Genomic DNA, 22,508 nt, shown 5'->3' with positions numbered 1-22,508 from the left:
CTGTATATTTATTGAACCAAATTAATTTTCAGTCACCTGACCACTTGACGCGGAAAAGAAAAAAAAACGTTTTTAAACGATGCGGAAGCTGCCCCTCTGTTTGGACTTCATTGATGACGTGTCGTGTTGTGTCTGTTGTCTGCAGCGCCTCGTGACTGGTGAGTGTTAAATTGAATGTGCGTGTGTGTGCGTCTATGTGTGTGCGAGTCAATGTACGCTTCAAACCATATTAAAACTACAAAACTACCAAGTGTGCACCCTCGGTCGCTATACTAAAACTGTGACTGACGTGGGATTGACGTGCTGCCCGGTGCGTGTGTATGTTTTAAACGGGATAGAAATGAATGAATCAGTATGGAACTGTGAGGTGTGTGTGCGCACTAACATCCCCGTAGCTATGCTGTACCGTCCTTAGAGAGTTTGGGAGAGAGAAATAATGCGTACTATGGACGGCAAAGTTTGCTGTTAGTTTTCACTCTAAAACGCTAATATACAAATGCACAACGAGTATAGAAATGATTAATAATGAAGTGGCGTTATTATCAATAATTTCAGGTTAAAATTGTGCATTATTTTTATACTTTAGATTCACCTCCCTTATTAAGAATGTGAAAAAGTAATTTACGATACGCTAGTCTCACACTATCGTTTTAGCTATAGCCGTAGTTTTTTTAATTGGTTGCATCCCCTTAAGAATGTAGAAAAATATCACGGCAAAGCCTTTTTACACTGTAACCTATATCATTATTATTATTATTATTATTATTATTATTATTTCAGAATAACTCAAATGAAAAAAAATAGTACCCCCCCTCATTAAAAACAATATTAATTGGAACCTGTATGCACAATACTTCTTATCTTAACATGTTTGATAAAGTTTGATGATCATGAATGTTGTATACTTTTATATATTTTATTTTAGGATTACTAATTGCAATTAAAATCCCCCGGACGCTATTATTCAGTATATAATGTGAAAATATTTTAAGGTAATCCTCCGAGCATTATTGAAGAACAATAGCCTAAAAATATGATCCATTTCCTGGGCATCGATTATATTTTACTAATGCAGATGTAAAGAGTAAAAAACGACTCGTGGTGCCGCTGTGAGCCCACACAAACCGCACACATCTCCGCTCATTGTGTTGGACCTGCTCCCAGAATCACTTCAATCCGGCGCGTTTCTTTGTCGTCGGTCAAGTTAATTTAAGGGTTCCTACTAATTTCGATTCCTGGCGCAGTTTGAACCAGCTTCTCATTTCGAAGATCTGGATGTGTATTTTTATCAATGGCAGAAAAGGGAATTTCAGCGCTAGGCCCGATTGCCTGCCTTTCTGCTTTCTTTGTGGCGCTGTCCCTCGTTCATGGCGATATCAGCTATTCGTTTCCGGAGGAAATGGAGAGCTTGGCTGCTATCGGAAATATAGCCAAGGATCTCGGTACCGACCTGAGGACATTATCTTCACGAAAAGCTCGGATTGATATGGAGGACAATCGAAGACGGTATTGTGATTTGAATCTGAGCACCGGAGATTTGATCATAGCGGAGAGAATTGACAGAGAAATCCTTTGTGACAAGAAGCCATCGTGCGTGGTAAAAGTGGATCTGGTTTTGGAAAATCCTCTCGAGCTACATCGCGTGAGTCTCCTTATTCAAGATGTAAATGATAACTCGCCGCACTTCAAAAATAATTTGATTGAGATGGAAATAAGGGAGTCGGCAGAAAAGGGCAGTCGTTTTTCGATTGAGGAAGCGCATGATGCAGATATAGGCCAAAATGCTGTTCAACGATACAGTCTACAAAAAAATGGCAACTTTATTTTCTCTGTTGACAATAATAAAGTTGAGCTTGTCTTAGAAAATAAATTAGACCGGGAAAAGCAAAGTGAGATGAATTTGCTTCTGACAGCTTTAGATGGTGGCTCTCCACAGAAATCAGGCACAGTGGTCATACATGTCACTGTGCTGGATGCTAATGATAACGCTCCTGTGTTCAGCCAGGCTGTTTATAAAGCCAGTCTGCCTGAAAACTCTCCTCCAGATACAATAGTGATTAATGTTAGTGCTACTGACGCAGATGAGGGAATCAATGGCGATGTGACGTATGATTTTGGACACGTATCTGGCAATAATGTTAATGTATTTTTTATTGATCCCGCAACAGGTGAAGTTAAAGTGACAGGTGTGACAGATTTTGAAGAGAAAGCGTCATATGAAATGAGAGTAGAAGCTAAAGATGGTTTAGGCCTGACATCCTACACGAAAATCATATTTGATATCACTGATGTAAATGACAACGCCCCTGTGATTAATTTAAAGTCACTGTCTAATCCAGTTGCAGAGAATGTGTCACCTGGTACACAGGTGGGCATCATTAATGTGCAGGACAGAGACTCTGACAAGAATGGAAAAGTCCACTGTTCCATTCAACAAAATGTGCCCTTTACGTTAATACCTTCTATCAAAAACTATTATTCTCTGGTGACTACGGAACAACTTGACCGTGAACTCGTGTCTGATTACAACATTACAATCAGTGCCACTGACGAGGGCTCTCCTCCTCTGTCCTCCTCCAAAAGTGTTCACTTGTCTGTAGCAGACATCAACGACAACCCACCTGTGTTTGAGGAACAGTCCTACAGCGCATATGTGAGTGAAAATAACAAAGCTGGCTCCACTTTATGTTCTGTGAGTGCTCGAGACCCCGACTGGAGACAGAACGGCACCGTCATTTATTCTCTGTTACCTGCTGAAGTGAACGGTGCCCCGGTGTCCTCCTATGTGTCCGTTAACGGGGACACGGGCGTGATCCACGCTGTCAGGTCGTTTGATTACGAACACTTGAGGAGATTTCAAGTCCACGTCATGGCCAGAGACAACGGTTCTCCTCCGCTGAGCAGCAACGTGAGCGTCAGTGTGTTCATATCGGACGTGAACGACAACTCTCCTCAGATACTGTACCCCGCCCCGGAGGGCAACTCCTTCATGACCGAGCTGGTCCCCAAAGCTGCACACGGAGGCTCTGTGGTGTCCAAAGTGATAGCGGTGGACGCCGACTCCGGACAGAACGCCTGGCTGTCCTATCAGATTGTCAAGTCCACAGATCCGGGACTTTTCACCATTGGTCTCCACAGTGGAGAGATCAGGACCCAGCGGGACATTTCTGAGTCAGACAGCATGAAACAGAACCTGATTGTGGCCGTGAAAGATAACGGACAGCCCCCTCTCTCTGCCACCTGCTCCATGTATTTACTAATTTCCGATAACTTGGCTGAGGTGCCAGAACTGAAGGACATTTCTTATGATGACAAGAATTCCAAACTGACCTCTTACCTGATCATCGCGCTGGTGTCTGTGTCCACCTTCTTCCTGACCTTCATCATCATCGTCCTGGCTGTGAGGTTTTGTCGCAGGAGAAAGCCCAGACTGTTGTTTGATGGAGCAGTTGCCATCCCCAGCGCGTATCTCCCTCCTAATTACGCAGATGTTGATGGCACAGGAACTTTACGCAGCACCTACAACTATGACGCCTACTTGACAACAGGTTCCAGAACCAGCGACTTTAAGTTTGTGTCTTCTTACAATGACAACACGCTGCCTGCTGATCAGACTTTGAGAAAAAGTTCAAGTGACTTTGATGATCCATTTGAAGGTCTCGACGCAAATGTTGAGGTAAGAGTCAACCTCCCCCATTACCATGAACTATAATTCATGTAAGTCAGTAATTCCAATTCATTTAGCTGTGTTGTTGATGCCCACATTTGTTCCTTCATTATTTGGTGTTGAGCCATTATATTTATTCTCATGGTATGTACTTCACTCAGGAATGCCCATTAGAAATATTCAGCTAAAATATATATATGTTTGTATTGAAGACATATACATGTTGTCATAAGATCATTATTATTATTATTTTCATTATCTCAAGTGTACTTTTTTATTTATTGTAACTAATTGACCATGGGACAAAGAAGGTCTCAAAGTGCAGAGAATTGAGAGCCTCTGCTCTTGCTTTTTAATGCGCTCGATCGTGACTCGAGCCTTTGATGGCTGTCCATGGTGCTGAAAGTGACAACTGACTGAACAGTAGTTCAATTTTCTTTTCAGACACGCTGCAGAATCGAAATTGTTTTTTTTACAAAGTGCACATTTATTTAATTCGATTATTGAAACCATATTGTAGTGTTAGCGTTTCCTTCTTCCACTTTCCTGACCGTATTAGGGTGGCGCAGGGGACATCCGTCTCCAAGGCCAAGGCCGGAGATGCCCTGGGGTCGCGGCCGGAACACGCCGTCGTAAGGTGGAGCCCTTAGAATCAATAACACGCCTGCAGGGATATAGTGGTGTACCTTTAGCCTCACTTTATTTTATACACTCTAAAACGTTTCCTTTACACTTGCCTCTCATTTCCTCGCCCGCCAATCCAGCACATCCTCACATCTCCTCCACTGCACTCTTCATCACGCATGCGCACAAACACTCACACAATGCTTGCAACAGTTGGTAAGATATTAGGCCTTTATGTTCTCACTCTGTTTTACATCAAACGCCGCGAGATGTGACCGACTGAAACAGGTGCAAAATAGTTTATTACTCAATGAAAATAAATTTAGAGTGAATGCGATGTCGTGTTTATTTCCACACCTGATGACTAAATTGGCTTATATGTGGGAAAGTATTATTTTCTCTGGTATTTTCCTTGTTAAATTTGTCAGTTAACAATGCACAGGGCGGAAAGGCATTGGTGAAATGTTAACCAAAATGTGGAGAGTAATTTATATGTTTTTGGATTTATTGCTGTTAACAGTTTGGACTCTTGGGGTCGCTGTTGGCTTGTATAAAGCAAATCCGCATCCAGTCTGTCTCTTGCTGCTCGGATCCGCTTTGTCTTTCTGCGGATGGTTGGAACCTTGTGAATATTTTTGCATCAACCAGCGTCGAATTGGGAATTGCGTGGCGCATTACATTGTCGGGTTGAGATCTTGGATTATTTCTGCCAACATGGGAGCCGAGGAATTCTCTCTTTGCCGTATGATGTATGTTTTTGTCGTCGTTGCTCAGATGCGCCTCGTTGATGGAGATTTGAGCTTTTCTCTTCCAGAGGAGATGAAACCCTCGTTTGTTGTTGGAAATATAGCAAAAGATCTAGGTGTGGATCCAAGGACATTGTCTGCTCGAAATGCCCGTCTTGATGTGGAAGGGACACGTAAACAGTACTGTGAGATTAATCTGAGCACGGGGGACTTGATCACGGCGGAGAGAATTGACAGAGAGAGCCTTTGTGGGAAGAAACCGTCTTGTCTTATGAAAATAGATCTGGTGTTTGAAAATCCTCTGGAGCTTCATCACATAAGTCTTCATATTCAAATGACAACTCGCCAAAATTCAAAAATAATTTTATTGAAATGGAAATCAGGGAGTCGGCAGAAAAAGGCAGTCGTTTTTCCATTGAGAAAGCCCATGATGCGGATATAGGACAAAATGCTGTTCAAAGATACATTCTGCAAAGAAATGACAACTTTATTCTTGCTGTTGACAACAACAAGGTTGAATTGACTCTCGAAAGTAAACTCGACCGAGAAAAGCAAAGTGAGATGAATTTGCTTCTCACAGCTTTAGATGGTGGCTCTCCTCAGCGATCAGGCACAGTCGTCATACACGTCACTGTACTCGATGCTAATGATAACGCTCCTGTGTTCAGCCAGGCCGTTTATAAAGCCAGTCTGCCTGAAAACTCTCCTCCAGATACAGTTGTGATTAATGTGAGTGCGACAGATGCTGATGAGGGAGTGAATGGGGATGTGACGTATGACTTTGGCCATGCATCTGATGATGAGGTTAGCATATTTTCAATTGATCCGTTAACAGGTATAATTAGAATAACTGGTTTGGTTGATTTTGAAGAAGGAATTTCATTTGAAATTAGTGTCCAAGCAAAAGATGGTTTAGGACTCACTTCATACGCTAAGGTCATAATTGATATTACTGATGTAAATGACAATGCCCCGATGATTAATTTAAAGTCACTGTCTAATCCAATATCAGAGAATGTGTCACCAGGTGAACAGGTGGGCATCATTAATGTGCAGGACAGAGACTCTGACAAAAATGGAAAAGTCCACTGTTCCATTCAACAAAATGTCCCCTTCAAGTTAGTTCCTTCAATTAAAAACTATTATTCCCTGGTGACTACTGGACAACTTGACCGTGAACTCGTGTCTGATTACAACATTACAATCAGTGCCACTGACGAGGGCTCTCCTCCCCTGTCCTCCTCCAAAAGTGTCCACATGTCTGTAGCAGACATCAACGACAACCCACCTGTGTTTGAGGAACAGTCCTACAGCGCATATGTGAGTGAAAATAACAAAGCTGGCTCCGCTTTATGTTCTGTGAGTGCTCGAGACCCCGACTGGAGACAGAACGGCACTGTCATTTATTCTCTGTTACCTGCTGAAGTGAACGGTGCCCCGGTGTCCTCCTATGTGTCCGTTAACGGGGACACGGGCGTGATCCACGCTGTCAGGTCGTTTGATTACGAACACTTGAGGAGGTTTCAAGTCCACGTCATGGCCAGAGACAACGGTTCTCCTCCGCTGAGCAGCAACGTGAGCGTCAGTGTGTTCATATCGGATGTGAACGACAACTCTCCTCAGATACTGTACCCCGCCCCGGAGGGCAACTCCTTCATGACCGAGCTGGTCCCCAAAGCTGCACACGGAGGCTCTGTGGTGTCCAAAGTGATAGCGGTGGACGCCGACTCCGGACAGAACGCCTGGCTGTCCTATCAGATTGTCAAGTCCACAGATCCGGGACTTTTCACCATTGGTCTCCACAGTGGAGAGATCAGGACCCAGCGGGACATTTCTGAGTCAGACAGCATGAAACAGAACCTGATTGTGGTCGTAAAAGATAACGGACAGCCCCCTCTCTCTGCCACCTGCTCCATGTATTTACTTATTTCCGATAACTTGGCTGAGGTGCCAGAATTGAAGGATATTTCTTACGACGACAAGAATTCCAAACTGACCTCTTACCTGATCATCGCGCTGGTGTCTGTGTCCACCTTCTTCCTGACCTTTCTCATCATCGTCCTGGCTGTGAGGTTTTGTCGCAGGAGAAAGCCCAGACTGTTGTTTGATGGAGCAGTTGCCATCCCCAGCGCGTATCTTCCTCCAAATTACGCAGATGTTGACGGCACAGGAACTTTACGCAGCACCTACAACTATGACGCCTACTTGACAACAGGTTCCAGAACCAGCGACTTTAAGTTTGTGTCTTCTTACAATGACAACACACTGCCTGCTGACCAGACTCTAAGGAAAAGTCCAAGTGTCTTTGCTGATCCGTTTGAAGAAATTGATGAGGCTGAACAGGTAGGAGTCTTTTTCAAGTAATCATGCATATTCAATGACTCATATTAATTTAGTTTTTCCTTTATCGGTGAATGTAGTTTTATTTAAATAATGAAACATTTCTGGTTTACTATATTTATAAAAAAAGCTGTTAAAATACAACTGGGGGAAACTCCAATACTGGATGTGAGCTAGACTTATGCCCACTACAAGTTCACAATAAAAGAACAAGACAACAGAGGGTAATGTAAACCAGATATTTATTTTTCTCAATAATGTTAAAAAAGAACCTCATTTAAGACGAGAACTCTGCAAAAGGACCGAAAACTACTAATAAAAATAGAGCCTAATGGCCCACAGTACCTATAATAAATAATCCAATAAAAACACACTCGTGGCACAAAAGAAATAAATAAGATGAATACACGACAAAATAGTCATGCTTAAAGTATGTTAAAACAAACGCACAGTAACCGTAATCAGTGAATCACACTTGTAAAAATAGTGTAAATTGGCACAAGTATTTCTAGTGGGAAAATAAACCCATGCAGGAACAAAGTTAAACTTGGAGTCTATTTATGAAAATACGGACACAAAAATTGTGAGGGAGAAAAAAAGTGGCTGTACAGTGATGTGCTGCACCAATACGGCCTCGATACTTAACAAAGGGTTATCTGCTGGCGCAGAATATTGTCTTGTGGTGTCATACAACAGGCTTAACTTGGACTTTCAGAGCTCCTCAACTGGTTGCCACGAGGCGAGAACAAACGTGAGTTAGGGAAATCTCACGGGTTTTTAACAAGGGAAGGCTGCCTTCTTTCAACTACCTGTGGTGGACGCTGGGTCCTAGTGTCCCAACCGTTGATGTAGCCACTGACTTATGCATGAATGTATTAACAATGGCGACTGTCTCTCAAATTGCCACTCTCTCAACTCGCTTAACTTGAATACATTGATTTCTCTGCGGAGTTTCACAATATTTTCTGTCTCTCAAGGTGAAAATTCCACCGAATGGCATATCAATAAGTCTGAAAGAAGCACTGCATGCACGTTTCCTTGAATGTGATTGCAAATTTTCTCTAGTAATGTATATCTGAGTGCAACTCAAAGATTCTTCAGCATCATGTTACAAATATGAATAATGAAATTCAAGCAAAGCGCAAAAGAATAAAAATCTGCAAAACGTAAGGCGAACCTCTGTAAGTCGTTTGCCATACAATACAAAAATAGAAGGGAAGTTGGTACTTTGGGAGACTCTTAGTAATCTAAACGGGGAACCTGGCGTAAGAAAAAAAACTGTAGTTGTAAATTGCAGTAGCAACGTAAAACGGCTGCCCTCTGCCTTCAGTCAATCAGGGCCCATTGATTGTCAATACATATATACTTCCCGGGTTGTAGCACTTAGCTTTTCGCAGTGCAACGTTGCTAGCAACGACCTTATTAAAGACCACATCAGTCACTATTATTATGGCTGATGTACTTGAGAACAAAAACTGTTATGTATAACTTATTTCTTAGAATGAAGAAATACCGTGTGTTAGGATTCCACCGACATGTTGAGAATATCGAGAACCATTTCATTTCGAATGCCAAACGCCGAAAACATGCAACCTTACGGAAGAGGATTAGGGCCATGAATGAAAAAAAAAGTTTAGAAGGATTCTGACTTTATTCTCAGAATTCTGACTTTAAAGTGAGAATTCTGAATTCCTTCCAACCTTTTTTTCATTCATGGCCCGAATCCTCTTCCGTACAATCTCGCTTTGTTCTTCATCTAGTTTTTTTCAAACCACCCGTTTTACCGCTACTTGGAAGCAAGATGATCCATCCATCCATCATCTATACCGCTTCTCCTCACTATCCCAGCTATCTTCGGGCAGTAGGCGGGGGACACCCTGAACTGGTTGCCAGCCAATCGCAGGAATGCAAGATGACAATGCATAATTCGATATTGATAAATGGATGGATGGATACTTAATTAACCTCGTGAGGAGGAAAGATATAAAGCCTATGCGTGTACCCGTGTGTGTGCGTGTAGGTGTGTGAGTAAGTGTGTGCGAGCATGTAGGCGGCACAATAAGTAAAAAGGAACATATTTGGAGTCTTTTCATACATATATTGAAGTGTGGATATCTATTATTATTATTATTATTATTTTTATTATTGATTGATTGTAATTGGATTTATTTATTTTAACGTTTTTATTATTTTTTACAATTGCATTTTTCTTAGCCATCCTCAAGTTGTGTTTTCATTCCAGAGGTAAAAAGTGAAATGTTTTTGTTACATTGTTTTGTTGAGTTTCGGATTGACTTTTCTACTTCGTTGTCATTCCATTCCAGTGTGTTTTGAATGTAGAATTGGATTATACTTGCCTAATTTGATGGCCTTATTTTGCTCAATTGTGATTGTAGTTTAACTTTAATCCTCTATCTTAACCATCGAGATGCTCTTCATTCATCGTCCAAAAAATATATGCGCGTGTTAAAAACATATATGCGTGTGTTTTCGAATTAAGGCTACTTTTCAAAAACAAAATTCCTTGTCTTGGTTTCTTGTGACTTAGTGTCTATGGGAAATGCAGGTCTCCGTGGGAACAGTTTAGATTCCTGATTTTTTTTTTCTTTTTGTTTTCCTGTGAAGGCATTTCAATGGAGGCTAAAACACGATGCGACTGTCCGTGGTGCTGAAAGACCAAGCCGCAAGTTGACGGTCGTTTAATTTTCTTTGCGGAAATCCTGAAAATATCGAAATAGATTCAAATTAAACCTATTCCAGTTAAATTGTCACAGACGTAGCTATGGAAGCTACTGTGAAATCGTGTATTATACGCACTGCGTAGTTTTAGACTATATTGGTCCACATTTCAATACTGTTTTCACGTCGTGTACACTCCACTGAGCATGCGATTAACTGAATTAGTTGCAGTATATTATTTAATTCATGGAAATAAAAATAGTGTGCATGTGTTGTGGCATAATAGTTCCAAAACTGAACGCTGTTGTAAATTCGCATAAAAACATAATGCGAAAGTGTCATTTTTTTTATCCAAGGCATTTTACATGTTACACTTATATTTGGAGAATTGTTTTTTAGGTTCTTGCAGTTTGTGCTGTTGATAAAAATGGACTCTTGGCGTCGCTGTTGTCTTATATAACGCAAACCCGCACCCAGTCTGTCTCCTTCTGCACAGATTCTGGATGCTTTGTTTTTCTGCGGATGGTTCGAACGTTGAGAATATTTTGAGTCAACTAGTGTGGAAGAGTGTAAAACATTGGATTTTCGGATCTGGACAAGAAATTGAACACGTTTTGGATTATTTCTGCCAACATGGGTGTCGAGGATTTCTATTTTTGCCGTCTAATGTATGTTTTTGTCGTCGTTGCTCAGATGCGCCTCGTTAATGGAGATCTGAGCTTTTCTCTTCCAGAGGAGATGAAACGCTCGTCTGTTGTTGGAAATATAGCAAAAGATCTAGGTGTGGATCCGAGGACATTGTCTGGTCGAAATGCCCGTCTTGATGTGGAAGGTACACGCAAGCAGTACTGTGAGATTAATCTGAGCACGGGGGACTTGATCACGGCGGAGAGAATTGACAGAGAGAGCCTTTGTGACAAAAAGCCCTCGTGTGTGATAAAATTGGATCTGGTGTTAGAAAATCCTCTTGAGCTTCATCGCCTGAATTTACATATTCAAGATGTCAATGACAATTATCCAAAATTCAAAAAGAATTTGATTGAAATGGAAATATGGGAGTCGGCAGAAAAAGGCAGTCGTTTTTCCATTGAAAGGGCACATGATGGGGATATAGGACAAAATACCGTTCAAAGATACAGTTTACAAAGAAATGCAAATTTTATTCTTGCCGTTGGCAACAACAAAGTCGAGCTTATTCTAGAAAATAAGCTCGACCGAGAAAAGCAAAGTGAGATGAATTTGCTTCTAACAGCTTTTGATGGTGGCTCTCCGCAGAAATCAGGCACAGTCGTCATCCGCCTCACTGTGTTGGATGCTAATGATAACGCTCCTGTGTTCAGCCAGGCCGTTTATAAAGCCAGTCTGCCTGAAAACTCTCCTCCAGATACAGTAATAATTAATGTTAGCGCTACTGATGCTGACGAGGGAGTCAATGGAGATGTAACATATGATTTTGGCCATGTCTCAGACAATAATGTGAATGCATTTTCTATTGAGCTCACAACAGGTGTAATTCGAGTAAAAAGTTTAATTGATTTTGAAGAGAAAACTTCTTACGAGATGAGTGTTGAAGCTAAAGATGGTTTGGGACTGACATCCTATAGTAAAATTATAATAGATGTTAGTGACGTAAATGATAACGCTCCAGTAATTAATTTGAAGTCACTGTCTAATACAGTTGCAGAGAATGTGGTACCTGGTACAGAGGTGGGCATCATAAACGTGCAGGATCGAGATTCTGAGAAGAATGGACAGGTCCGCTGCTCCATTCAACAAAATGTACCCTTTAAATTAGTTCCTTCAATTAAAAACTATTATTCTCTGGTGACTACTGGACAACTTGACCGTGAACTCGTGTCTGATTACAACATTACAATCAGTGCCACTGACGAGGGCTCTCCTCCTCTGTCCTCCTCCAAAAGTTTTCACTTGTCAGTAGCAGACATCAACGACAACCCACCTGTGTTTGAGGAACAGTCCTACAGCGCATATGTGAGTGAAAATAACAAAGCTGGCTCCACTTTATGTTCTGTGAGTGCTCGGGACCCCGACTGGAGACAGAACGGCACCGTCATTTATTCTCTGTTACCTGCTGAAGTGAACGGTGCCCCGGTGTCCTCCTATGTGTCCGTTAACGGAGACACGGGCGTGATCCACGCTGTCAGGTCGTTTGATTACGAACACTTGAGGAGTTTTCAAGTCCACGTCATGGCCAGAGACAACGGTTCTCCTCCGCTGAGCAGCAACGTGAGCGTCAGTGTGTTCATATCGGACGTGAACGACAACTCTCCTCAGATACTGTACCCCGCCCCGGAGGGCAACTCCTTCATGACCGAGCTGGTCCCCAAAGCTGCACACGGAGGCTCTGTGGTGTCCAAAGTGATAGCGGTGGACGCCGACTCCGGACAGAACGCCTGGCTGTCCTATCAGATTGTCAAGTCCACAGATCCGGGACTTTTCACCATTGGTCTCCACAGTGGAGAGATCAGGACCCAGCGGGACATTTCTGAGTCGGACAGCATGAAACAGAACCTGATTGTGGCCGTAAAAGATAACGGACAGCCCCCTCTCTCTGCCACCTGCTCCATGTATTTGCTTATTTCCGATAACTTGGCTGAGGTGCCAGAACTGAAGGACATTTCTTACGATGACAAGAATTCCAAACTGACCTCTTACCTGATCATCGCGCTGGTGTCTGTGTCCACCTTCTTCCTGACCTTCATCATCATCGTCCTGGCTGTGAGGTTTTGTCGCAGGAGAAAGCCCAGACTGTTGTTTGATGGAGCAGTTGCCATCCCCAGCGCGTATCTCCCTCCTAATTACGCAGATGTTGACGGCACAGGAACTTTACGCAGCACCTACAACTATGACGCCTACTTGACAACAGGTTCCAGAACCAGTGACTTTAAGTTTGTGTCTTCTTACAATGACAACACGCTGCCTGCTGACCAGACTCTTAGGAAAAGTCCATCTGACTTTGCTGATCCCTTTGAAGATATGGGGACCATCTCAGAGGTAGGACAATTTCACAACTTGTCTCAACAGGTGACAGACGTAATTTTTTTTGTATGCTGGTTCTTCTATGAATAATAGCTGTTTCTATTGCAAATTAATTTCAGACATGTGACAAATAGGACACTTTAATTAAATGGCTTTGGCATTTAAAGGAGTCAAATACTACTTCATTACTGTAAGTAGTATTTCAACGTGATCATTTATGGCCTACTTTCGATCACTTATATGTTCAGTACAATATATCCTACATTTTATTTAACCCTCTTCGTGACTCATGCGAAATCAAATCCACATAACTTGTTGATTTCCGTAATGGCTGAATCGCTGAAATCAATGCGAAAAGCTGATGGAGAGCGGTTGGGGTGGGGATCAACTGTGTATGACGCAGGAAGTCTTTATATGGGCACATCGGTTGTCGGCCTACATGCCTTTGCTCTTTTCGTACTTGGACCAGCAGACGCAGCGTCGCACTCGGGCCTTCCTAACAGAGTTTCATGGAGTACATTTTACTTTAAAAACTAGATTTGGTCTCTGTAAACAGAGTAAAATTTGAGTCTGCGAATAAGTTACGCAGAGAATTGTACACTAAACATTTTACTCTCATATTATATTCTGTTTAATGGGACCAAATATAGTCTTTTTAGAGTAAAATGTCTTCTTCAAAATTGAACGTGTACATTAGCCAACACGCAAATAACTCCACACTACACAATTAAATTGAACGAATCAAAATCAAATTAAATAGATAAGACTAAACACAAATCTAACCGCAACTTGGGCAAAAATACTTCCACGTAAGTACTTCAGTAACTTGCATTTATTATGATAATTATTCTGAACGAATTTAAATATATTTAAATAATTTTCCGTGATTTTCTCGTAGCTTAATATTTCACACGTGGCTATAGAACTTAAACCAACTTTAATGTATTTTAAGTTTCGTTGCAAAGTCTCTTTAAGGCACAAAACGAATTCATGTTTTCTTCGCTCTCTCTCTCTATCTCTCTCTCTCTCTCCCTCTCTCTCTCGTTTTCTTTCTTTCTCTCTTTATCTTAATTTCTCTCTCTCACTCTCGGGTTCTTTTTCTCGCTGTTTCTCTCTTTCTTTCTCTTTCGTTCTCAGTTTTTTTAAAGACGGTCTGTTATGAATTAATCGAATGAGCAAGTTGGAACGGGCCTTTATTGCTTCAACATGTCTTTAACCTGATCGTACATCTGATCTTGCTCATATCGCGGGAACGATCCTGTACTCAATATTAAAATAATGCAAATAACTGAAATGAACGAACAAGTACCGCATTAAAATAAATCATAAAGGGACGCTTTACGCCAACATAAGTATGTAAATATAATTATTGACTAATAGAGCTCATTGGCCGAGTGTCGTGAAAATAAATTAAGTCCGCGCAAATCTTTGAAACTATATTCGAAGCCCATTTCACGCCTTTGGAATCAGATGTCAGCGTACTATTTAAAGCACGAATGATAGCTTCAGCATTAACATTTACGCACGCACGCAGGCGTTCTTTATGTCTGTTTAACTTGGCAGAAGCAGAATTGACCATTTCACCTTTTCATTGACCATTGTAAATTATAAATTAAGTTATGAATAAGAGGCCTATAATGTAACTTAATGATTACGTAAATTTATATCAGTGGAGCAACATTACCAACAGAATTGAATGTTTTAATACTTTTACTAGCAAATTAGATTTTTCATGTTAACGTTTTTATTGTTAAAAATGGGATGAGTGACTGTCCTGCCTTAAAACTGCACATGTAGCCTATAACCCCCAATCCGTTGCGTTTGCATCGAAGACGTTCCTTTACTATAACCCCTTATTTTGAATGCATGAAAAACGAAACTGTTCTCGAGGCGTGGACGTTTTTTTTTTTTCAAATAGCCTCAGAGTCTCAGTTCAGCACATTTTACTACTAAATCGGAGGATATAGTTGTGAACAGCGGTGACTGAATATATTTGGAAAATTCGTGTTTTTTGTGGTTACAAAATGATTGTAGGGCAATACAGTACTCGAATACAAACATAATCGATTGTAGTGAATAATTAAGAAAGTCATCTTTTTATTTCGATATTAAGCTACATTTTCACCGGGGTTTTAAAGAAGTTCTATTTTTTGCTTTTGGATGTCGTTTTAGTTTGCACGGACTTTGTATGAATTAGGAACATACAGTATCGGCCCCTGAGTTGACCATTCCTTTCCTTTTTATTCCTGACGTCAACATTATTGCTCCTTTTAGTCCATTATTTGCAAAAGAATACATACAAATTATAGTGTCGTGGCGAATTATTTCTTATGAGTGTAAAACTAAAAAATGGACTGATGATGTCGCTCTCGGCTTGCAGACCGTAGACGCACCACTCCACCCTTCCTGCGGGCATATCTGACCGCATTTAGTGTTTGCACTCAGTGAAACGGCTGTATCAATTTTTTCAGACAGTGTCATCTCCCGCTGTTTGACAAGATTGTTGATTTACTTCGTTGTATCTTCTACTGGAATTGCGCTGTCCAAATAGCGGACGTGCTGTACTTCAAGATGGGAGACAAAGGATTTTCCAAGCTTGTTCCAATGCTCTGCTTTGTCTCCTTCATCGTAATGGTGCCTCTCGTTTATGGAGATCTGAGTTACTCTGTCCCAGAGGAGGTGAAACAGGGCTCTGTTATCGGAAATATAGCAAAGGATCTTGGAGCCGATCTGGTGACTTTTGCAGCCCGAAAGCCTCGATTTGATTTTGAGGAAGCACGGAGACGTTATTGTGGGATTAATCTGAGCAACGGTGATCTGATCACATCAGAGAGGATTGACAGAGAAATTATTTGTGGAACGAAACCTTCATGTGTCTTAAAAGTCGATCTGGTTTTGGAGAATCCTCTGGAGCTTCAACGTGTGAGTTTTCATATTCAAGATATAAACGACAATTCTCCTAAATTCCGTGACCATTTAATTGAAATGGAAATAAGTGAGTCGGCCGAAAAGGGCAGTCGTTTTGCCATCGAGGAGGCCCATGATGCAGATATAGGTCAAAATGCTGTTCAACGATACATTCTGCAAAGAAACGCAAATTTTATTCTTACGGTTGACAACAACAAAGTTGAGCTTGTTCTAGAAAATAAACTCGATAGAGAAAAACAAAGTGAGATGAATTTACTCCTCTCAGCTTTAGATGGCGGCTCTCCTCAGAAATCCGGCACAGTCGTCATACACGTCACTGTGTTGGATGCTAATGATAACGCTCCTGTGTTCAGCCAGGACGTTTATAAAGCCAGTCTGCCTGAAAACTCCCCTCCAGACACAATAGTGATTAATGTTAGTGCTACTGATGCTGATGAAGGAGTGAATGGAGATGTGACTTATAATGTTGGCCACATATCAAATGATGACACAAATGTTTTCAAAATTGATCCCAAAACTGGTGCAGTTCGGCTATCAGGTGAGACTGATTTTGAAGAGAACAGTTCCTATGAATTGAAAGTGCAAGCCAAAGATGGTTTAGGACTCACATCCTTTGCTAAAGTCATAATAGATATTACTGATGTAAATGACAATGCCCCTGTGATAAATTTAAAATCGCTGTCCAATCCAGTATCAGAGAATCTGTCACCAGGTGAACAGGTGGGCATCATTAATGTGCAGGACAGAGACTCTGACAAAAATGGAAAAGTCCACTGTTCCATTCAACAAAATGTCCCCTTCAAGTTAGTTCCTTCAATTAAAAACTATTATTCTCTGGTGACTACTGGACAACTTGACCGTGAACTCGTGTCTGATTACAACATTACAATCAGTGCCACTGACGAGGGCTCTCCTCCTCTGTCCTCCTCCAAAAGTGTTCACTTGTCTGTAGCAGACATCAACGACAACCCACCTGTGTTTCAGGAACAGTCCTACAGCGCATATGTGAGTGAAAATAACAAAGCTGGCTCCACTTTATGTACTGTGAGTGCTCGAGACCCCGACTGGAGACAGAACGGCACCGTCATTTATTCTCTGTTACCTGCTGAAGTGAACGGTGCCCCGGTTTCCTCCTATGTGTCCGTTAACGGGGACACGGGCGTGATCCACGCTGTCAGGTCGTTTGATTACGAACACTTGAGGAGTTTTCAAGTCCACGTCATGGCCAGAGACAACGGTTCTCCTCCGCTGAGCAGCAACGTGAGCGTCAGTGTGTTCATATCGGACGTGAACGACAACTCTCCTCAGATACTGTACCCCGCCCCGGAGGGCAACTCCTTCATGACCGAGCTGGTCCCCAAAGCTGCACACGGAGGCTCTGTGGTGTCCAAAGTGATAGCGGTGGACGCAGACTCCGGACAGAACGCCTGGCTGTCCTATCAGATTGTCAAGTCCACAGATCCGGGACTTTTCACCATTGGTCTCCACAGTGGAGAGATCAGGACCCAGCGGGACATTTCTGAGTCGGACAGCATGAAACAGAACCTGATTGTCGCTGTGAAAGATAACGGACAGCCCCCTCTCTCTGCCACCTGCTCCATGTATTTGCTTATTTCTGATAACTTGGCTGAGGTGCCAGAATTGAAGGACATTTCTTACGACGACAAGAATTCCAAACTAACCTCTTACCTGATCATCGCGCTGGTGTCTGTGTCCACCTTCTTCCTGACCTTCATCATCATCGTCTTGGCTGTGAGGTTTTGTCGCAGGAGGAAGCCCAGACTGTTGTTTGATGGAGCAGTTGCCATCCCCAGCGCGTATCTCCCTCCTAATTACGCAGATGTTGACGGCACAGGAACTTTACGCAGCACCTACAACTATGACGCCTACTTGACAACAGGTTCCAGAACCAGCGACTTTAAGTTTGTGTCTTCTTATAATGACAACACGCTGCCTGCTGACCAGACTCTGAGGAAAAGTCCATCTGACTTTGTTGATCCTTTTGAAGATCTTGAGTCCTCTGAAGAGGTAGGGCTGTTTTTAATTTAGTTGTCTCGCTTCACTCACTTAACTACACTTGGAATATGTTTCCATTTCACAATTTTTTTTATTCAGTAAACATTGTGTACACTTTCTGCCCCTCATTCAAATTTGCAATATCAAACTTGCATTCAATATGTTGCTGTGTAAAATGGTCACGTGTAATCACTCAAGTAAGCCTGAATGGCAATAATGAATGGTTCCCGGTTTTCATGGCAAAATATATCACAATTAATGTCACTTTATTTCCCTATCCTTGAACTCTGGTTGTCAGTTATATGTTGACAAATTATTACCACACATCGGATATACTCCATATTAATATATGTATGCAGTAACAGTGCTGAACAGGAAGACCATTTTGTGCTATGCATTCGGCATTTCCCAGATGTTCAGTCATAGAATGCTGAACCTCACCTCAGCAGACAGAAAATAGTTATCATTTCTGTTTACATTACCAATAGGCTCAGACATGCTTTGATCCCATTTTGTTACACGGCCAAACAATCCACTTTATTTTATGTTGCTAATGTTTTTGTTTTTAGTATTTCTTATTTACTGCATCCTCCATGTTTTTCTTCTTATGTTAGTAATGAGTTATTCAAACAATTTTGATGAGTTGTAGGAAGGCTAATATTACAACAATGTTGCACTGATATTGCCTCACCTGTGGATTCTTGTGGCCAACTTGCAAAGAAAACAGTCTGAGTGGTAATTTTGGAGCCACTACTCAATGACTTACTCCTGTCAGATTCACTGCCATGATTGTGAGCACCAGTGTGATAACTGTTTTTTTTTTTTAGATGTATCATGGAAATCTGTAAGCAACCAGATGAAGCCCTGAATGAATAAGATGACTATTATTAATACCTGGACACATTTGGATTTCAATGTTTATTGGAACATGTGAGTGGAGTATACATTCTGACCCCTGTCCTTGCATGGATTTTTTCAGGCACTCCGCATTCCCCTCACATCCCCAAAACATGCATGTGAGGTTACTTGACACTTAGAATTTACAATGGGTTTGAATGTGAGTGCAAAGGGTTGTTAATTGGCCAAGTGGGATGAGATAGGATTGGGCACAAGAATGATAGAAAATGGAAGCATACTTAACCATTTTGTTCATTGGGTAATTGTGTTTGTTGAAGTTGTGGAAATCTAGTTCCTAGCTGCGTGATAGTGTTGGTTACGGTTTTGCTTTTCATTTGAATAAGCAGTTTGAAACGTATTGCTATGATATATGGTAATTATTCTTCGGCTTTGTGACTATAAATAATTGTAATGAATGAAGTATTGTTTAGAATGGTGCGAAGTGGCCTGTCCACCCTCTGTGATGTGTGTAAAATAATCAGAGTTGCAATTTTTTATTTTGGTGTTGTTCACACTCAGGATATTTTTTTTTTTTGGTTTGTTTGTTTGTTTGTTTACTTGTTTGTTAGCCTTTGCTTCACATACTGGCCCTCAAACGTTCCTGTATGCTGTTATTTTGTGACTATTTTCTTTCCAAAGAATAATGCAACTGTTTATTTTGCTTAAACATGATATTGTAGTTTATGTCACTAAGCTATTACAGGTTACTTGTGTGTTCTTGCTGTTTTGTTAAATTATGGTGTGGGGTTTGATAATACTACTCCTACTACTACTACTACTACTACTCCTAATAATAATAATAATAATAATAATAGTGACGGTTATTCCCCATACGTATTCTAAACAGAATTTGATAACTTGATAGCACTACTATTACACATGGCAATACGTTTTAATTTCACAAATTCAGAAAGTTAAATGAATAATCCCCTAATCATTCAATATTTTCAGTTTTGTGACAATAATAAAAATCGTCTGTTGGTGTCGCTGTTGACCCATGGAACGCGAACCATCCTCTCGCGCTATGACTGCATTGTTCCGCGGCGGTGGTTAAAAGGGGACAAAACATTTCGTGTCGGTATACTGAGGCGTGTGGGACGTGAACCAGTGTGGAATATTTTTTTTTCATGCGATCTGTTTTGGACCGGTTTGGTCAAGATGGGACACCTTAGATCCTCAAAGCGTCGTCTGATCTTTCTATTTGCCTTCTTTGTTCCGGCACAACTCGTCTCCGGAGATTTAAGCTATTCTATTCCTGAGGAGATGAAGCGCCAGGCCGTTGTTGGAAACATAGCCAAAGATATGGGTGCTGATCCGAGGACGCTATCTTCACGAAATGCCCGTGTTAACGTTGCAGGGACACGAAAGCAGTATTGTGAGATTAATCTGAGCACTGGTGAGTTGATCACATCGGAGAGAATTGACAGAGAAAGCATTTGCGGGAAGAAACCATCTTGCATTATTAAAATGGATCTGGTGTTAGAAAATCCTCTTGAGCTTCATCGCATGATTTTACATATTCAAGACGTCAATGACAATTATCCAAAATTCAAAAAGGATTTGATTGAGATGGAAATATGGGAGTCGGCAGAAAAGGGGAGTCGTTTTTCGATTGAGGAAGCGCATGATGCAGATATAGGCCAAAATGCTGTTCAACGATACAGTCTACAAAAAAATGACAACTTTATTCTCTCTGTTGACAATAATAAAGTTGAGCTTGTCTTAGAAAATAAATTAGACCGGGAAAAGAAAAGTGAGATGAATTTGCTTCTGACAGCTTTAGATGGCGGCTCGCCTCACAGATCAGGCACAGTAGTCATACATGTCACTGTGTTGGATGCTAATGATAACGCTCCTGTGTTCAGCCAGGCCATTTATAAAGCCTGTCTGCCTGAAAACTCTCCTCCAGATACAGTTGTGATTAATGTGAGTGCGACAGATGCTGATGAGGGAGTGAATGGGGATGTGACGTATGACTTTGGCCACGTATCGGACGAAAACAATTTATTTGAAATAGACCCCACAACTGGGGAAATTAAAGTAACAGGTTTGGTTGATTTTGAAGAAATGGTTTCTTTTGAAATTAAGGTGGAAGCTAAAGATGGTTTGGGACTGACTTCCTACGCCAAAGTTTTAATCGATATTATTGATGCAAATGACAACGCTCCTGTGATCAATGTAATGTCATTGACCAATCCATTAGCAGAGGATGTGTCACCAGGTGCAGTGGTGGGCATCATTAATGTGCAGGACCGAGACTCTGACAAGAATGGACTTGTCCACTGTTCCATTCAAAATAACGTTCCCTTTAAATTAGTTCCTTCAATTAAAAACTATTATTCCCTGGTGACTACTGGACAACTTGACCGTGAACTCGTGTCTGATTACAACATTACAATCAGTGCCACTGACGAGGGCTCTCCTCCTCTGTCCTCCTCCAAAAGTGTCCACTTGTCTGTAGCAGACATCAACGACAACCCACCTGTGTTTGAGGAACAGTCCTACAGCGCATATGTGAGTGAAAATAACAAAGCTGGCTCCACTTTATGTTATGTGAGTGCTCGAGACCCCGACTGGAGACAGAACGGCACCGTCATTTATTCTCTCTTACCTGCTGAAGTGAACGGTGCCCCGGTGTCCTCCTATGTGTCCGTTAACGGGGACACGGGCGTGATCCACGCTGTCAGGTCGTTTGATTACGAACACTTGAGGAGTTTTCAAGTCCACGTCATGGCCAGAGACAACGGTTCTCCTCCGCTGAGCAGCAACGTGAGCGTCAGTGTGTTCATATCGGACGTGAATGACAACTCTCCTCAGATACTGTACCCCGCCCCGGAGGGCAACTCCTTCATGACCGAGCTGGTCCCCAAAGCTGCACACGGAGGCTCTGTGGTGTCCAAAGTGATAGCGGTGGACGCCGACTCCGGACAGAACGCCTGGCTGTCCTATCAGATTGTCAAGTCCACAGATCCGGGACTTTTCACCATTGGGCTCCACAGTGGAGAGATCAGAACCCAGCGGGACATTTCTGAGTCGGACAGCATGAAACAGAACCTGATTGTGGCCGTGAAAGATAACGGACAGCCCCCTCTCTCTGCCACCTGCTCCATGTATTTACTAATTTCCGATAACTTGGCTGAGGTGCCAGAATTGAAGGACATTTCTTATGATGACAAGAATTCCAAACTAACCTCTTACCTGATCATCGCGCTGGTGTCTGTGTCCACCTTCTTCCTGACCTTCATCATCATCGTCCTGGCTGTGAGGTTTTGTCGCAGGAGAAAGCCCAGACTGTTGTTTGATGGAGCAGTTGCCATCCCCAGCGCGTATCTCCCTCCTAATTACGCAGATGTTGACGGCACAGGAACTTTACGCAGCACCTACAACTATGACGCCTACTTGACAACAGGTTCCAGAACCAGTGACTTTAAGTTTGTGTCTTCTTACAATGACAACACGCTGCCAGCCGATCAGACTATGAGGAAAAGTCCATCTGACTTTGATGTGGTTTTCGATAACCTGCAGGACTCGCCAGAGGTAGGGTACACTTTTACAATCAACATTTCAAAGTCCATCACCCAGTACAAAGTGATATGTTACAATTATGTTTG

General features: G+C 41.9%; 3 protein-coding genes across 8 annotated transcripts in view; all 3 read left to right on the top strand.

The window, feature by feature from the left end:
* Positions 1-1,141: 1,141 nt before the first annotated feature.
* LOC148338134 (protocadherin beta-18-like) lies at positions 1,142-4,570 on the top strand. Its single transcript, XM_088293042.1, has 2 exons — positions 1,142-3,676; positions 4,227-4,570. Exons 1-2 carry the CDS (start codon positions 1,292-1,294, stop codon positions 4,509-4,511), a joined length of 2,670 nt encoding a protein of 889 aa, XP_088149168.1. The 5' UTR covers positions 1,142-1,291; the 3' UTR covers positions 4,512-4,570.
* A 1,724-nt stretch (positions 4,571-6,294) lies between these two features.
* On the top strand, positions 6,295-9,409 carry LOC148338133 (protocadherin gamma-A12-like). The gene is made up of 2 exons (XM_088293484.1): positions 6,295-7,380; positions 9,398-9,409. Exons 1-2 carry the CDS (start codon positions 6,295-6,297, stop codon positions 9,407-9,409), a joined length of 1,098 nt encoding a protein of 365 aa, XP_088149610.1.
* Positions 9,410-10,560: 1,151 nt separating this feature from the next.
* The window catches only part of LOC148338123 (protocadherin gamma-A11-like), a 244,584-nt gene continuing 232,636 nt past the window's right edge, over positions 10,561-22,508 (top strand). For 2 of the 6 annotated variants that reach the window (XM_088293037.1, XM_088293018.1), the window contains exon 1: positions 10,561-13,071. In XM_088293037.1, coding sequence (XP_088149163.1) covers positions 10,690-13,071 — 2,382 coding nt within the window. In that variant the 5' untranslated portion in view covers positions 10,561-10,689. Of the gene's footprint in view, positions 13,072-15,496; positions 18,013-19,951; positions 22,435-22,508 lie in introns of those variants that run through there. The other 4 variants (XM_088293035.1, XM_088293015.1, XM_088293022.1 and 1 more) reach the window with 3 other exon arrangements.

This window comes from Idiotropiscis lumnitzeri, chromosome 4 (assembly GCF_059441095.1).
Source record: "Idiotropiscis lumnitzeri isolate Australia: NSW breed Sydney's pygmy pipehorse chromosome 4, RoL_Ilum_1.0, whole genome shotgun sequence".
In the NCBI taxonomy this organism is placed as follows: Eukaryota; Metazoa; Chordata; class Actinopteri; order Syngnathiformes; family Syngnathidae; genus Idiotropiscis; species Idiotropiscis lumnitzeri.
This window is presented reverse-complemented; position numbering and strand designations above follow the sequence as displayed.

Excerpts from the sequence above, each read along its gene's own strand:
- LOC148338134 (XM_088293042.1), top strand. The coding sequence starts at position 1,292 with ATGGCAGAAAAGGGAATTTCAGCGCTAGGCCCGATTGCCTGCCTTTCT. Across the intron at positions 3,677-4,226 it reads GTCTCGACGCAAATGTTGAG|GGTGGCGCAGGGGACATCCG; the intron begins GTAAGAGTCAAC and ends TGACCGTATTAG.
- LOC148338133 (XM_088293484.1), top strand. The coding sequence starts at position 6,295 with ATGTCTGTAGCAGACATCAACGACAACCCACCTGTGTTTGAGGAACAG.